Here is a 16,288-nt window from a genome sequence, read left to right as displayed (position 1 = left end):
CCTTTTTTTTAAAAAAAAAATCTTTTAATTGTTGTCATTTTCATGGTTGCACATTATTTCACTGTTACAGAATAAAATTATTTATTTGACTAATCTTTTCACCTTTTTTTTACATATTTTATTTTCTCACTAATATATTTCACATCACTATTCATTTTTGTACAGTTTGTTTTCTCCCCCTCCTCTCAGGTGTGGTTCCCACCAAATTCCAACCACCCAGTCACCCGTGAACTGTCACTATAGTCTCTTGTGCCCTTCCCATTCAGCAGGGAGAAGGAGAGAGAGTTTTTAAACATGGGGTTCTGTAAATTTATTTAGGTCTATTGAAATTATTTTCAACATTATTTCGAGTTTTTTGAGTATAATTCAGTCATATCTTTAGTTAATTTTATCTCTCGATTCTCTTTCAGATTTATTATGAATGCAGTTTCTTCCTTAATTTCATTGTCAGGGGTCATTGCTTGAGAATAGAACATCTAAATTTTGCATTCTTATCTTGTCCCTATAACTTCACTAAAGTCTTCTTGAATGTTGTATTCCTTATGGAGGTAATAATGTTTTACAACACTGTGAATGACTCATTCCCACCAAGAGTGCAAGAGGTCCCTTTTTTTCCACGCCCTCATCATGTCTAGTTTCAGGTCTTTTCAAGATGGGCCATTCTCACAGGGGTGTGCTGGTGTCTCATGGAAGTTTTGATCTGCACTTCCCTGATGGTAAATGATGACGAGCACTTTGTCATGCACCTCTTGGCCATGTTTGTGTTTGAAGTGTCTATTTAGCCCTTCTGCTCATTTCATAATCTGCAATATTTTAGGTGAATGCTTATTATATTTATTTTTTATGAGGTGACATATAACACTGTGTTGAGGTTTACAACACAATATGATATAGGGCGATAGATTCATACCGCTTAAATGTATTTCACACCATGCCCACTAACAAACCCCCACAGAATTATCTCTTTCATCAAAGCATTCAAGTATGGTTGTCATGAATGTGAGCTGTGCTGTCACGGAGAACTATTTTTAAGTTCTAGTTCTGTCATGCTTTTCAGGATGTTCTTGGTCAAGTAGTTTAATCTCTCTCCACTTTACTATCACCTATAAATGGAGGGGTAATAATATTGTATACCCCTCCTGAAAGAGTCTAGAGATGAAATGAGGTTCTGTTCATGAGGTGGTTTGAGATGACACTCTTGAGCAATCCTGTTAAATAGCTCAGGGTGCTATTAAAGTCTATCTGGCAGCTCTAAATTGTAGGGGAGCACTATTATCAGAGGTTCAAAGATTCAACACATTGGGACAATTAGAGCCCAGCCTTTATTTCATGCATTCAGTTTACAAGCATTTATTGAGAATCTACAAAGCAACACACATATTTAAGCATGAGGATCATGTTTTAATGAAAACAACATCACTGATTTCTTCAAATTTATAGTCTAGCTGTAGAGAGAGATAATATATTAGTGAGGAAATAATATATAGTTAGGCAATGTCAATCTAACTATGAAGAATCACACAGGATGAGGGAATAGTGCACGTGGGGTGGGTGATGATATTTATGAAGATGCTTGTGGAAGACAATGCCTGGGATAAGGTGTCATTTATGTAGAACTTTCACACCAAGAAAAAAAGTCCTTGCCGTAGAATCTGCTTGAACTTGTGAGGAAATTGTGAAAAAAATCATTGTGAATTAACTGTGATAAATAACTGGAGAAGTGAAAAAATATAATGCAACTTTACTAAATTAACAATTAATAAGCAACATAATTGTCTAAAGTATTTGTAGATGTAAAATGCATTATTAATGTATCAGTGCATTTTTTGAACAATGCAAGAGAGCAGTCATCTATACTGAAATTGTAAAAGCTTTTATTGTTCTTCCTTTTTTTGTGTGGTGACTATTTTCCTTTTGAAAGGTATAATGGGAAAATATAAGCCCAACAAAATGACTCAGACAATGTAGAATTTTTGATTCATTTATATTCTTTCAATAAAATATGCCAATGAACTAACACATAGTATTATGGCTGTATCTGTTTCTTCTCAACTTAGGACTCTTAGATTATTTTACAACTAAAAACACCTTGATATATTTTATATGTCAATATTAATATTTAAATTAGTTTTGTTAAAAAGAATATTCTCATTTACCTCTTGCTGCTTAGCTACAACCATGTATTTATAGTGCCCACAGCAGAGAAAATGCACAGAGAGAAAATGAATATGTCAAATATCTTTAATATGCATTTTTGAAAGGTAGAACCAAGCATTTTGTGCTTTCCCTTAGCCATTCTTAGTTAAACTTCCATTGTTGTCAGATTTCCTCATTCTAGACAATAGACTTTAGAAAAGGTGAGGGCATCACTTCAGGACTTAAAGGTTTATCTTAGATTGTAAGTCAGCACATGAAGAAGATGGAGAGGAATGAAAGTAGCTAATTATGCCCCACACGATGTTAAATCAGAATCCCAGAGACGATTTTGTCTTCTCACCCACCTTCTTGATCGCATTCTTGACCTCCTTGTTCCTCAGGCTGTAGACTATGGGGTTCAGCATGGGGATGACCATAGTATAAAACACAGACGCCATTTTGTCCGTGTCCATGGAATGGCTGGAGCTGGGCTGTAGGTACATGAAGATGATCGTCCCAAAGAAGATGGTGATGGCGGTGACGTGAGAAGCACAGGTGGACAGAGCCTTCTGATAGCCTGCAGATGAGCGCATCCTATAGATGGTGATAAAAATGAACACGTAGGATACGAATATAACCGAAAGAGCAGAAGAGACATTGAAGGTGTCTACATAAACAACAACCATCTCAGCAATATGCTTATCAGAGCAAGATAGAGCCATGACTGCTGGAATATCACAGAAGAAGTGATGGACCATATTGGAGCTGCAGAAAGTGAGGCCGAATGTTTCTATAACATGGATGACGGCATTTAGAAAACCACCAGCATGGCAGACTGTGGCCAGACATGCACACACACCTGTAGTCATGATGGTGGTGTAATGCAGGGGTTTGCACACGGCTGCGTAGCGGTCATAGGCCATTGCAGCCAAGATGAAAATTTCCCCCGTGGCAAAGGCTGCAAAAAAGAACATCTGGGCAGCACATGCGTTGTAGGAGATGACCTCATCTCCTATAAATAAACCAGCCATGACTGTAGGGAATACAGCTGTAGAGTAACAGAAGTCCATCAGAGACAGATTACTGAGGAAGAAGTACATGGGCGTGTGGAGACGAGAGTCCACAAAAATCAACAGGATCATCCCCAGGTTTCCAATGGCGTTAATGACATATATAAGAATGAACATCATTATAAGTGGGGTTCGTAGGTTTATGGCTTTGGTCAGTCCTAGGAGGACGAACTGGGTCACTTCTGTGGTGTTCTCCATGGAGCTTGTTTAGAAATCAGATTTCCTCCAGCAAAAAGATATAAAGGAATATAGAGTTAGATGTGGAAATTACAATGAAAATTATATGTTTATATACCAGGGTCATTATTTTATTACAGCAAGAGTATTTATATCAAGACTCTCTGTACCTAAGAATATGTCCTTCAATGCATATTTTAATGTCTAAATTATTTGGAATTCTAAACTAATGAAATAAGGAATCTTCATGGATTACCTAGTCAGTTTTTAATTCCTTCATATTTTTAGAATGAGACTTGGAATAGTGAATTTTTCATCAGGGCAATTCTGCAATTTATAAATAAGAGCTAAGCTTTCACTAGACAATTATATTTTACACTGCTTAGACATTGTAGCTGTGTTCACTGATTCTTCTCAACAATTTGTGAGGTTGGGTAATTATTAGTTTCACTTACATCGTGAGTCACATGAGACTGAGTAATTTATTCATAGTTCTACAAACACTGTTTTCACTAAAAGCATACATTGTACACAGGAGCTCACCTTCTACTTGAAAACAAATGACAGTCAATCCTGAATAGTATGTTTGAGATAAGAAACAATCAGGCCGTGATATAATGCACAGAGTCTGTTAGAGAAGCTCTGTGCAGTAGTGGGCGCATTATCCAAGGACTCTAAGGCAGGGAACAATGGAGAGAGAAAAAAAAAAAACACATTAATGTGGGTTCAAGATCGAATCTATCATTTTTTCTTCCTTGTTTTCTCCCTATTTATGAAATAAAATAATAAAATTACCTCTTTCAATAAGCCCATGGAATATGCTTGTAAATAACAAACCAATGCCTATAAAACAACTTGATGGGTGTAGGGGTTTCATTTTAAAGTAATTCAGTATGATTTTTACCTTGGAGTGTTTTCTTGGCCATGGCTTCAAATTTGTAGAAAATCCTGAGCTCAGAAGAAGGTCTGCATGTGCAAACCATTAGCATTCTGATGAGCACATGAGATGTTCAAAAGGTCTAGGGCCAAAGTCTAGTCATTGTAAATAAAGCTCCAGAAGTCACAGTGGATACAGGGTTAGCGCATGGGGACCGAGAGTGGATTATAAAGACGTGAGGTTCTCGGGGGATGTCCCCCATGAGGGCACCTCCTGCAATTCACGCCACTTTCCAAAGGACAAAGTAATCAAACTGCCTATGGGATCACATAGATAATTTGAGAATGTACAGCTGTGTTTGTATTGTTATTTCTTATTATTTTCATTTTTAATTAACAAGTTTCAGAGAGTAGTATGCTCACCTATTAATGTATACTTCTAAGATTTTGGTCCATCATGGTCCTTGGAATCAATGCTGTCATAATTACTGACCTGATTTTTCATATAATTTTGTCTTTCTGAGAATGTCCTTCACTAGGGCCTTAGAATCCACAGTGTTTGATTCTTTCATTTTTCACTTAAAATAATTCATCTAAAGGCACATCCTTATCTGTATCTTTCATGGAATTTTAAATTGCAAAGTAGTATTCCATGTTGTGACCTTATTTTATTTCTTCTTTCCTCAGTTAAGAATCTTTTATTTTGTTTCCAGTGTTTAGTGATTATAAACAAAGCTCATTAAAGTGTACATCTAAAATTTTTGGGCAAACACAAAGTTTTATTTCATTTGGGTAATTATCAGGGAGTTGTTTTGAATCTTTGGTAAATATACTTAATTGAGTAGAAATTTTAAAACTGTGTGAAGTGTCTCACAATTTTACATTTCCAACAGCAAGCACATTCTGATTTCTTCATCTTTATAGCACTAGGTACTTAAATTTCAAAATTTAATTTAATTTATATTTTATTTTCATTTCTTCTCTTTATCAAAGATGTCTTGAGTACCTTTAGCAATTTGTTTTATTATTAAACTTGTGTTACCACTATAATCATGGCCTGACCATGATTTCTTTTCAACAAAATCCCATAAATCCATTTTCTCTTTACGTGGTCTCTAAGCTCATACTCCCAAGCAAATATCATAGCTTCCTCATTGCAGGCATGTGGAGTTACAGGTTACAGGTTTGCACTATGTAAAAGTGTGATCAGGCGTCAAATTGTTTAAGTACTTAAATTATTGGACTCCAGCTTCTCATGGGTAAGAGGGAGATAATGGTATCATGCCATCCTTTTAGGATTGTCAAGAAGATTTGCAGATCCCATACACACAAACCAGAAAAAATACCTAACACACATCAGGTGTGCAGAAATGTTCATTATTAATGCTTACTAAGTATTGCTACAGTATGGTTCACAAAATAATAGGGTTTAAACATTATTCTGGTTCCCTGCAGAATGTGCTTGCCCATTTTGGGTACAAGTGTCAGGTGTCCACCATGGGCTTAGAAAGAATTGACATGTGTCATATTGGGTGAGGCGAAGCACACCCAGTTCTCTAAGTTTTCGCTCTTCTGCTGCAAGGATTGAAGAGGCTTCATGTGTTGACAGTGCAGCTATGGATGGGGAAGCCTCATAGCCTTGAATGAGCACCCAGAGGGAGCCCTGCACTTGCCCAGGACCCTGGGTGATGGGCTTGGAGAAGAGTCTGTGAGAAGGAAATCAGCAGGGGCTGAATAGAGGTTCTCAAACACACCAAGTCAATTCCTGGATTCTGTAAATATTACAGAACACATTGCACATGTAATTATATTAAGAGCACTAAGAGGATGCAATTACCTGGATAATCAAATAATCAGTGTCTTTACAAAAGAAAGGCATAAAAAAAGCAGAAATTGTTATGTTTCAAGGGTCCACCCTTTAACAATCTGAAACATCAAGAAAATACCCTTGGAAACAAATTTGTTAGAACTCTGGAAAACTGATGAGTGAGTGTTGAGTGAAGAATATGGTTATGCAAATGTGGAGGTCAAAGAGATACCCACTACTCAGGGGTCACAGGTAAAATTGCAGACTTCAGAATAGTCTTTATTCTAGAAAACTTATTAAATAAAATTCTACCTCCCACAACAAGAAGCAACAAAAACCTCCCATTAACATGGGGTTCTTTCAATTTACTGAGGTCTATTGAAATTCTTTTCAACGTTATTTAGAGCTTTTAGAGTACAAATCCATCATATCTTTGGGTAACTTTATTGCTCGATCGTTCATTTACTATTTCATATTTATTGTGAACCCGGTTGCTTCCTTCGTGTCATAATCAAGTTCATCACTTGTGAATAGAACAGCTGAATTTTGCATTATGGCTTCTCCCCTGTGCTTTTATTAAAATCTTTTTGAAAGATGTATTTTTTTATTGGTGAAACAATGTTTTACAACACTGTGGATGACTCATTCCCACCAAGAGTGCATGAGGTCCCTTTTCTTTCAAACCCTCATCATCACTTGTTTCGGGTCTCTTCGAGATGGGCCATTCTCACAGGGGTGAGCTGGTGTCTCATGGAGGATTGATCTGCACTTCCCTTGATGATAAGTGATGACGAACACTTGTTCATGCACCTCTTATCAATCTGCATGTTTGTGAAGCGTCTATTTAGCTCTTTTTTTAATCATTTCATCATCTTTAATTTTTTTATATGACGTGACATGTAACACTGTGTTGAGTTTACAACACTGTATGATTCAGGTGTATATGTTCATATTTCTTTAAATGTATATCAGCACACCACACCCACTAACAATCTCTCAGGCAGAATTATCTCTTTAACAAGGTGTTCAGGTGTGGTTGGCACAAGCTGTGCAGTCTGGGGAGTTATCTACATCCTAGTTCTGTTATGGTTTACAGCACTGTCTTGGCCAAGTAGTTCAATCTCTCCACACTTCACTCTACCACCTATAATGGAGGGGTAGTAATAGTGTTTATCCCTGTAGGGTAAATGATTTTCAGGCTTTTCTGGCCTCCCTCCATTAGGATTGCATGCTTGATGGTGGGCAACTTTATTTTGATAAATTGCTATATTTAGTTGCATTGTTTACTTCTGTGGGCCATGGCTGGGCTGCAGTATTGATATATTGGCCAAGAGAAGCAGAGGCAGGAGAGTGAAAGGGAGAAAGAACGTCAGAGAGCCCAGAGTGAAGACTTGCCAGGGGCCTGGAAGCTTACCGGCTTCCTGGCCCCCCGGCACCTCTACCTGCCATGTACCTGGTGCTGCACTACATGTAAAAGCTCAATAAAAGCCTGAGAAAGCCACCAAGGGCTCCAGGACTCTCCTTTATCCCATCTGCTCCAATCACAGAAAACTTGCTTTGTGCCCTTGCTGGCACTACAATCCCTCACTGAAGAGTTCTAAAGACAAAATGAGGTTCTACTCATGAGGTGGCTTGTGATGACACTCTTGAGCTGGATTTCTAGGAAGCAATCCTTTTCAATAGCTTGTGGTGCTATTTCTAAATTACTGAAAACACACCATGATCAGTGGTTCAAAGATTCAACACATGGGACCAGTAGATTCCAACTTTATTTCATGCATTCAGTTTATAATTATTTACTGAGAATCAACTATGCAGCTCACATATTGAAGTACAAGGATCATTTTAATGACGTTTTAAAGAAAACGTCAACGATGTCTTGGAATTTATGGCATAGTTGAGAGAAAATATAGAAGTGAGGAAATAATCTTTAGCTAGCCAATGTCAATCAAACTATGAAGAATCTACAGGATGAGGGAATTGTGCACATGGGATGGGTGATGAGAATTTATGAAGATGGTTATTGAAGATAACATCTGGGAATAAAGGAGTCATTTATGCAGAGCCTTAGCAGCAGGGACAAAATCCCTGAAGTAGAAGCTTGCTTGGATTTGTGAGAAAATTGGGAAATATCATTGTGAATTAACTGTGGTAAAAAAACAACTGGCAGAGTGAAAAGATATAATGCAACTTAACAAAATTAAAATTAATAAGCAATATAACCATCTAAATACTTGCAGACTTAAAATACATTATCAATGTCTCAGTGCATTTTTTTTAAACAATGTGTAAGTGGGCAGTATCTATGAAGAAATTAAAAATGCTTTTATTTTTCTACTTTTTTTCGTGTTGTGGCTATTTTCCTTTTGAAAAGTATTTTGAGATAATAACAGCCCAACAAAATGACTCAGACAAAGTAGAATTTTTGATTCATTTATAATGACAAATCTTATTCTGTCAATAAAATATTCCAATGAAATAAACACAAAGTATTATGACTGTATACCATCTTTTCTCAAGTTAGGACTCTTAGATTATTTAACTACTAAAAAACCTTGATTTTTTTTTAATATACCAATATCCCAATTTAAAATTTAAGTAAGTTTTTTAACAATAATACTCTTATTTACTTCTTGCTAATTTTCTGCTCCAATGTATTCATAGTGCATGTGGCAGAGAGAATGCCTAAAAACAAGTGAATAAACCAAATATCCCTAATATTTATTTTTGACACAGGAACCAAACATGTTGTGCTTCTTGTTATCCATTATATTTCCCCATTCTAGACAATAGGCCTTAGGAAAGGTGAGGGTATCATTTTGACTTAACTGTGTATCTTAACCATATTTTGACTTAACCGGTCAACACATGAAGAAGATAGAGAGGAATGAAAGTAGCTAATTATGCCCCACACAATGTTAAAATCACAATCCCAGAGACAATTTTGTCTTCTCACCCACCTTCTTGATTGCATTCTTGACCTCTTTGTTCCTCAGGCTGTAGACTATGGGGTTCAGCATGGGGATGACCATAGTATAAAACACAGACGCCATTTTGTCCGTGTCCATGGAATGGCTGGAGCTGGGCTGCAAGTACATGAACATGAGTGCTCCAAAGAAGATGGAGATGGCGGTGACGTGAGAAGCACAGGTGGACACAGCCTTCTGATAGCCTGCAGATGAGCGCATCTTTAGGAGGTTGATAAAAATGAATATGTAGGAAACAAAGATAACTAAAAGAGCAGAAAAGACATTGAAGGTGTCAACATAAAGAAGAACCATCTCACCAAAATGATTTTTAGAGCAAGAGAGAGACATGACTGCTGGAACATCACAGAAAAAATGATGGACTACATTGGAGCTGCAGAAAGTGCCACTGAATGCTTCCCCAACTTGGATGGAGGCATTTGTGATACCAGCTACATAGCAGGCTATGGCCAGACCCGCACACACACCTGTGGTCATGATGGTGGTGTAATGCAGGGGTCTACACACAGCTGCAAAGCGGTCAATGGCCATTGCAGCCAAGATGTAAACTTCCCCAGTGACAAAAAGTGCAAAAAAGAACATCTGAGCAGCACATGCATTGTAGGAGATGACCTTGTCTCCTATGAATAAGCCGGCCATGGCTGTAGGGAATACAGATGTAGAGTAACAGAAGTCTATCAGAGACAGGTTACTGAGGAAGAAGTACATGGGCGAGTGGAGACGAGAGTCCAAAAATATCAACAGGATCATCCCCACGTTCCCGATGGCATTTACTGCATATATAAAACTGAATATCATTATAAGTGGGACTCGCAGGCTTGTGACTTTGGTCAGTCCTAGAAGGATGAACTGGGTCGCTTCTGTGGTGTTCTCCATGGAGGTTGTTTAGAAATCAGATGTCCTCCAGCAATAAGAAATAAGGGAATAGATAATTAGATGTGGAAATTATAGTGAAATTGAATCTTAATATACTGTAGTCATTATTTCATTATAGCAAGAGTATGTGTCTCAAGAGTTTCCATACCTGAGACTTTACCTTTAATGCATTGTTTATTGTATATGTAGTCTGGAACTCTAAACTGATCACCAAAACAGTTTTTTTTAATATATTTTTAGACTGACACTTGCAAACTTTACTGAATTTTCCAACAAGGCAATATTAAGCTTTCACTGGACGGTTAAATTTTACACTGTTTAGCCACTAGAGCTGTGAGATTGGGTCTTTATTATTTTCACTTACAGTGTGAGTCACATGAGAATGAGTTATTTATTCATAGTTCCAAAAACACAGTTTTCACTGAAAGCATACAGTGTATACAGGAGCTCACCTTCTGCTTGAAAACAATGACAGTCAATCCCGAATAGTGTGTTTGAGATTAAAAAAAAATGCAGCCAGGGAATAATGTACATAATCTGTTAGAGAAGCTCTGTGCAGTAGTGGGCACAGGTTCCAGTGTCTCTAGGGCAGGGAACATGAAGAAAAGAAGCCATTAACCTGGGTTCAACTCCTGAATCTACCGTGTGTTTTTCCTGACTTTCCTCATTAATTTTAAAATAGACATAATTGCATTACCTCTTTCAATAAGCCCAGGGTATTGTGTTAGCAAGTAACAAAGCAACGTCTTAAAACAACTTGGTGGGTTTAGGGGGCTTCACTTTAAAGTCATTCAATATGATTTTTACCTTGGAGTGTCTCCTTTGGCCATGGCTGCAAGTTCGTAGGAAATCCAGAGATCAGAAGAAGGTCTGCATGCGAAAACCATCATCATTATGATGAACACATGATGTTCAATAGGTCTGGGGCCAAAGTCTGGTCATTGTAAATAAAGCTCCAGAAGGCACGGCGGATACAGGGTTAGCACATGGGGACCAAGAGTGGATTATGAAGACGTGAGGTTCTCAGGGGATGTCCCCCAGGAGGGCACCTCCTGCTTCTCACTCCACTTTCCAAGCGACAAAGTAATCAAACCGCCTATGGGAACCCCATAGCATAATTTGCAGGTGTATAGATGTGCTTGCATTGTTATTCCTTATTATTTTCAATTTTTAATTAACAAGTTTCAGAGAGTAGTATGCACACCTCTTAATGTATATTTCTAAGATTTTGGTCCTTCAGCGTCCTTGGAGTCAATGCTGTCATAATTACTGACCTGATTTTTCCATGTAATTTTACCTTTGTGAGAATGTCCTTCACTAGTGTCTTAGAATCCATAGTATTTAATTCTTGCATTTTTCACTTAAAATGATTCTGTTAAAGGTACATCCTTATCTGTGTCGATAGTGGAATTTCAAATTACAAACTATTATTCCATGCTGTGAACATTATGTTTTATTTTTTTGTTCTTTCCTCAGTTGAAAACCCTTTTTTAATGTTTCCAGTGTTTGGTGATTATAAACAAAGCTGATAAAAAAAATATCTAAAAGTTTTGTGCAAACACAAATTTTTATTTCATTTGGGTAATTATCAGGGAGTCGTTTTGAACCTTTGGTAACCTTTGGTTACCTATGTAGTGATTACAGGTTTGCACTATGTAAAAGTGTTGAGGCATCAAATTGTTTAAGTACTTAAATCATTGGACTCCAGCTTCTCATGGGTAAGTGGGAGATAATGGTATCACTCCATTCTCTTAGGGTTGTCAAGAAGATTTGCAGATCCCATACCCACAAACTAGAGAAAATATCTAACACACATTAGGTGTCCTGAAATGTTCAATATTAAGTCCTTTTTTTCTGTTGCATTTTTTAAAAAATTATTTATTTGTACATATTTTACATCATTGTTCATTTTTTTGTTCATTTTTAAACAATGTTTGCTTTCTCTTTTCAGGCAATATGAACTCTTCCTAAATATTGCTACAGCATGGGTCACAAAATAATAGAGATTAAACCTTACATACTTCCCTACATGTGCCTGCCCATTTAGAGTACAATGGGACATGTGTCAGTTGTAGTCCATGGGCTTAGAATGAATTGACATCTGTCATTTCTGGTGAGGTGAAGCACACCCAACTCTTTCCAGTTATCTTTCTCCCACTACAGGGATTGAAGAGTCTTCATGTGTGGACAGTGCAGCTGTGGATGGGAAAGCCTCATAGCCTTGGATGAGCACCCAGAGGGAGCCCTGCACTTGGCCAGGCCCCTGGGTGATGGGCATGGAGAAGAGTATGTGAGAAGGAAATCAACAGGGCCTGACAAATGTTCTCACACATATCAGGTCAGTTCCTGGATTCTATAATTATTACATGAGTCAGAATACATTGCACATTTAATTAGATTAAGAGCACTAAAAGGTGCCAATTACCTGGATAATATGGTAGCCTAAATCTAATAATCAGTGTCTTTATAAAAGAAAGGCATTAAAAATAGCAGGAATAGTATGTTACAAGGGTCCACCCCTTTAATGATCTGAAACATCAAACAAATACCATGAGAATCAAAATTATTACAACTCTGGAAAACAGATGAGTGAATGTTGAGTGAAGAATATGGTGATGCAATGTGTAGGTCAAAGAAATACCTGTCACTCTACTCAGGGGTCACAGGTAAAACTGCAGTCTTCAGAGATCACAGCTAGCAAAAAATAGTCTTTATTCTAGAAAACTTACTGAACAAAAATATGAATCCTACAAGAAAGAAGAAAAACCTCCCATCAACATGGAGTACTTTAAATTTATTTTGGTCTATTGAAATTCTTTTCAACATTATTAGGAGTTTTCAGAGTACAATTCAGTCATATCTTTGGCAAAATTCTCTCTCAATTGTTTATTTACTCTGGCATATTTACTGTGAACACAATTGCTTCCTTAATTTCATTTTCAAGGTTCATTGCTTATGAATAGAACAGGTGAATTTTGCATGCTGATTTTGTCCCCTCTAACCTAACTAAATTTTTTGGAGAGTTGTATTCTTTATTGACATAATAATGTTTTACAACACTGTGGATGACTCATTCACAACAAGAGTGCATGAGGTTTCTTTCCAAATCCTCATCATCATTTGTTTCAGGTCTTTTTGAGATGGGCCATTCTCAGAGGGGTGAGCTGGTGATCATGGAGGTTTTGATCTGCACTTCCCTGATGATAAGTGATGATGAACACATTTTCATGCAACTCTTGTCAATCTGCATGTTTTTGAAGTGCCTATTTAGCCTTTTTAAAATCATTTCATCATCTTTAATTTTTTAGACGAATTTTTTTTATATATGACATACAACACTGTGTTGAGAACTACAACACTGTGTGATTCAAGGGTATAGGCTCATAGTTATTTAAATGTATATCAGCACACCACACTCACTAACAAACTCCTGGGCAAAATTATCTGTTTAACAAGGCATTCATGTGTGGTTGGCACAAGCTGTGCAGTCTGGGGAGCAATCGACATGCTAGTTCTGTTATGGTTTACAGCACCATCTTGCCAAGTAGTTCAATCTCTTCCCAATTCACTCTACCACCTATAATGGAGAGGTCATTATAGTGCACATTCCTCACTGAAGAGTTCTATAAACAAAATAAGCTTCTACTGATGAGGTGGTTTGTGATGACACTCTTGAGCTGGATTTCTAGGAAGCAATCCTTTTCAATAGCTTGTGATGCTATTAAAGTTTACCTGCTGCTCTAAATTACTGATGACACACTATAATCAGTGGTCAAAGATTCGACACATGGGACCATTAGATTGCAACTTTATTTCATGCATTCAGTTTACAAATATTTGTTGAGAATCTACAATGCAACTCATATATTTAAGTACAAGGGTCATTTTAATGATATTTTAAAGAAAATGTCAATGATGTCTTGAATTTGTTGTCTAGCTGAGAGAAAATACAGTAATGAGCAAACAATATATAGTTAGGCAATGTCAATCAAACTATGAAGAATCACAAGGATGAGGGAATCGTGCACATGATGTGGGTGATGAGAATTTATGAAGATGGTTATTGCAGACAACATCTGGGAATAATGTATCATTTTGCAGAGCCTTAACTCAAGGACAAATCCCTGAAGTAGAAGGTAGCTTGGAGTTGTGAGGAAATTTGGAAAAAAATCATCGTTAATTAACTGTGGTAACAAACTGGAGAAATGAAAAGATATGCAACTTAAATTAACAATTACTAAGCAACATAACCATCTAAATACTTGTAGAATTAAAATACATTATTAACGTCTCAGTGCAATTTTTGAACAATGTGGAGTAAGTAGTCATATATATAGAAATTTAAAATGCTTTTATTTTTCTTCCTTGTTTTTTTTGTGCTATGGCTATTTTCCTTTTGAAAAGTAGTGTGAGAAATATCAGCCCAACAAAATGACTCACACAAGTTAGAATTTTTGATTCATTTATGATGCCAAGTGGATATTCCATCAATAAAATATGTAAATGAAATAAACACATAGTATTATAACTACATTCCATTTTTTCCCCTCAACTTCAAACTCTAGGACTATTTTACTAATAATAAACCTTGATATGCTTTATATATAAGATCACAATTTATTATTAAAATTAGTTTTGTTAACAATAATACTCTCATATACGTCTTGCTAATTTTTTCCCATGTATTTGTCGTGCATATGGCAGAGAAAATACATGTAGAAAGAGTGAATCAGTCAAATAACCATATGTATATTTATGACATATGGAACCAAACATTTTATGCTTCTCATTATCCATTACTATTTAGACTTCATTTGCAGAATATATTTCCCCATTCTAAACAATAGCCTTTAGAAAAGGTGAGGGTATAATTTCAGGACTTAAAGGTGTATTGGAAATTTTAAGTCAGCATATGAGGAAGATAGAGAGGAATGAGAGTAGCTAATTATGTCCCATACAATGTTAAAATCAAAATCCCAGGGACAACTTTGTCTTCTCCCCCAACTTCTTGATTGCATTCTTGACCTCCTTGTTCCTCAGGCTGTAGACCATGGGGTTCAGCATGGGGATGACCATAGTATAAAACACAGATGCCATTTTGTCTGTGTCCATCGAATGGTTGGAGCTGGGCTGCAAGTACATGAACATGATCGTCCCATAGAAGATGGAGATGGCGGTGAAGTGAGAGGCACAGGTGGACAGAGTCTTCTGATAGCCTGCAGATGAGCGCATCTTTAGGATGGTGATAAAAATGAATATGTAGGATACAAAGATAACTGAAAGAGCAGAAAAGACATTGAAGGTGTCAACATAAAGAAGAACCATCTCACCAAAATGTTTATCAGAGCAAGAGAGAGACATGACTGCTGGAACATCACAGAAAAAATGATGGACCACATTTGAGCCGCAGAAAATGCCACTAAATGCTTCCCCAACTTGGATGGAGGCATTCAGGAAGCCAGCAGCATAGCAGGCTATGACAAGACCTGCACACACACCTGTGGTCATGATGGTGGTATAATGCAGGGGTTTGCACACGGCGGCATAGCGGTCATAGGCCATTGCAGCCAAGATGAAAACTTCCCCAGTGGCAAAGGCTGCAAAAAAGAACATCTGAGCAGCACATGCATTGTAGGAGATGACCTTGTCTCCCATGAGTAACCCAGCTATGACCGTAGGGGTGACAGCTGTAGAGTAACAGAAGTCCATCAGAGACAGGTTACTAAGGAAGAAGTACATGGGTGTGTGGAGACGAGAGTCCAACAGAATTAACAGGATCATCCCCAGGTTCCCGATGGCGTTTATGGCATATATAAGAGTGAAGATCATTATAAGTGGAATTCGTAAGTTTGTGGCTTTGGTCAATCCTAGGAGGATGAACTGGGTCACTTCTGTACTGTTCTCCATGAAGCTTGTATAGAAATCAGATGTTCCGTAGCAATTTGATGTAAAGGAACAGAAAGTTAGCAGTGGAAATTGCAATGAAACCCACATGTTTATGTATCAGGGTCATTATTTCAGTAAAGCAAGAGCATGTGTCCCCAATACTTTGTACCTCAGACATTACTTTGAATGCATAATTTAATGAGTATATTATCTGAAATTCTAAATTGATGAAAAGGAATCATCACGGATCACCTCACCACTTTCTTTTTCCTTTATATTTTTAAGCAGAGACTTGGTAGGTTTACTGAATTTTCCAACAAGGCAATTATGGAATTTATAAATGAGAGCTCAATCCACTAGACAATAAATTGTACACTGCTTCGACACCACATCTCTGTTCACTGATTCTTCTGAATAATTTGTGAGGTTGGGTTAGTTATTATTTTCACTTACATAGTGAGGCAGAATACTAG

At 37.1% G+C, this 16,288-nt stretch overlaps 3 protein-coding genes across 3 annotated transcripts; all 3 read right to left on the bottom strand.

Annotated features, from left to right (window-relative positions):
- Positions 1-2,465: 2,465 nt before the first annotated feature.
- LOC311171132 (olfactory receptor 5B3-like) lies at positions 2,466-3,404 on the bottom strand (the record flags this gene model as incomplete). Its single annotated transcript, XM_084233770.1, has 1 exon — positions 2,466-3,404. One exon carries the CDS (start codon positions 3,402-3,404, stop codon positions 2,466-2,468), a length of 939 nt encoding a protein of 312 aa, XP_084089896.1.
- A 5,586-nt stretch (positions 3,405-8,990) lies between these two features.
- Positions 8,991-9,929, bottom strand: LOC311171177 (olfactory receptor 5B3-like; the record flags this gene model as incomplete). Its single annotated transcript, XM_084233845.1, has 1 exon — positions 8,991-9,929. The coding sequence occupies one exon, from the start codon at positions 9,927-9,929 to the stop codon at positions 8,991-8,993; it is 939 nt and encodes a 312-aa protein (XP_084089971.1).
- A 4,968-nt stretch (positions 9,930-14,897) lies between these two features.
- Positions 14,898-15,836, bottom strand: LOC311170976 (olfactory receptor 5B3-like; the record flags this gene model as incomplete). Its single annotated transcript, XM_084233508.1, has 1 exon — positions 14,898-15,836. The coding sequence occupies one exon, from the start codon at positions 15,834-15,836 to the stop codon at positions 14,898-14,900; it is 939 nt and encodes a 312-aa protein (XP_084089634.1).
- Between the last annotated feature and the right edge of the window lie 452 nt (positions 15,837-16,288).

Source organism: Talpa europaea, assembly GCF_964194135.1.
Source record: "Talpa europaea genome assembly, chromosome: 1".
NCBI classification, from domain to species: domain Eukaryota; kingdom Metazoa; phylum Chordata; class Mammalia; order Eulipotyphla; family Talpidae; genus Talpa; species Talpa europaea.
Note: the sequence above shows the minus strand (reverse complement) of the source record. Positions and strands in the feature narration are given on the sequence as shown.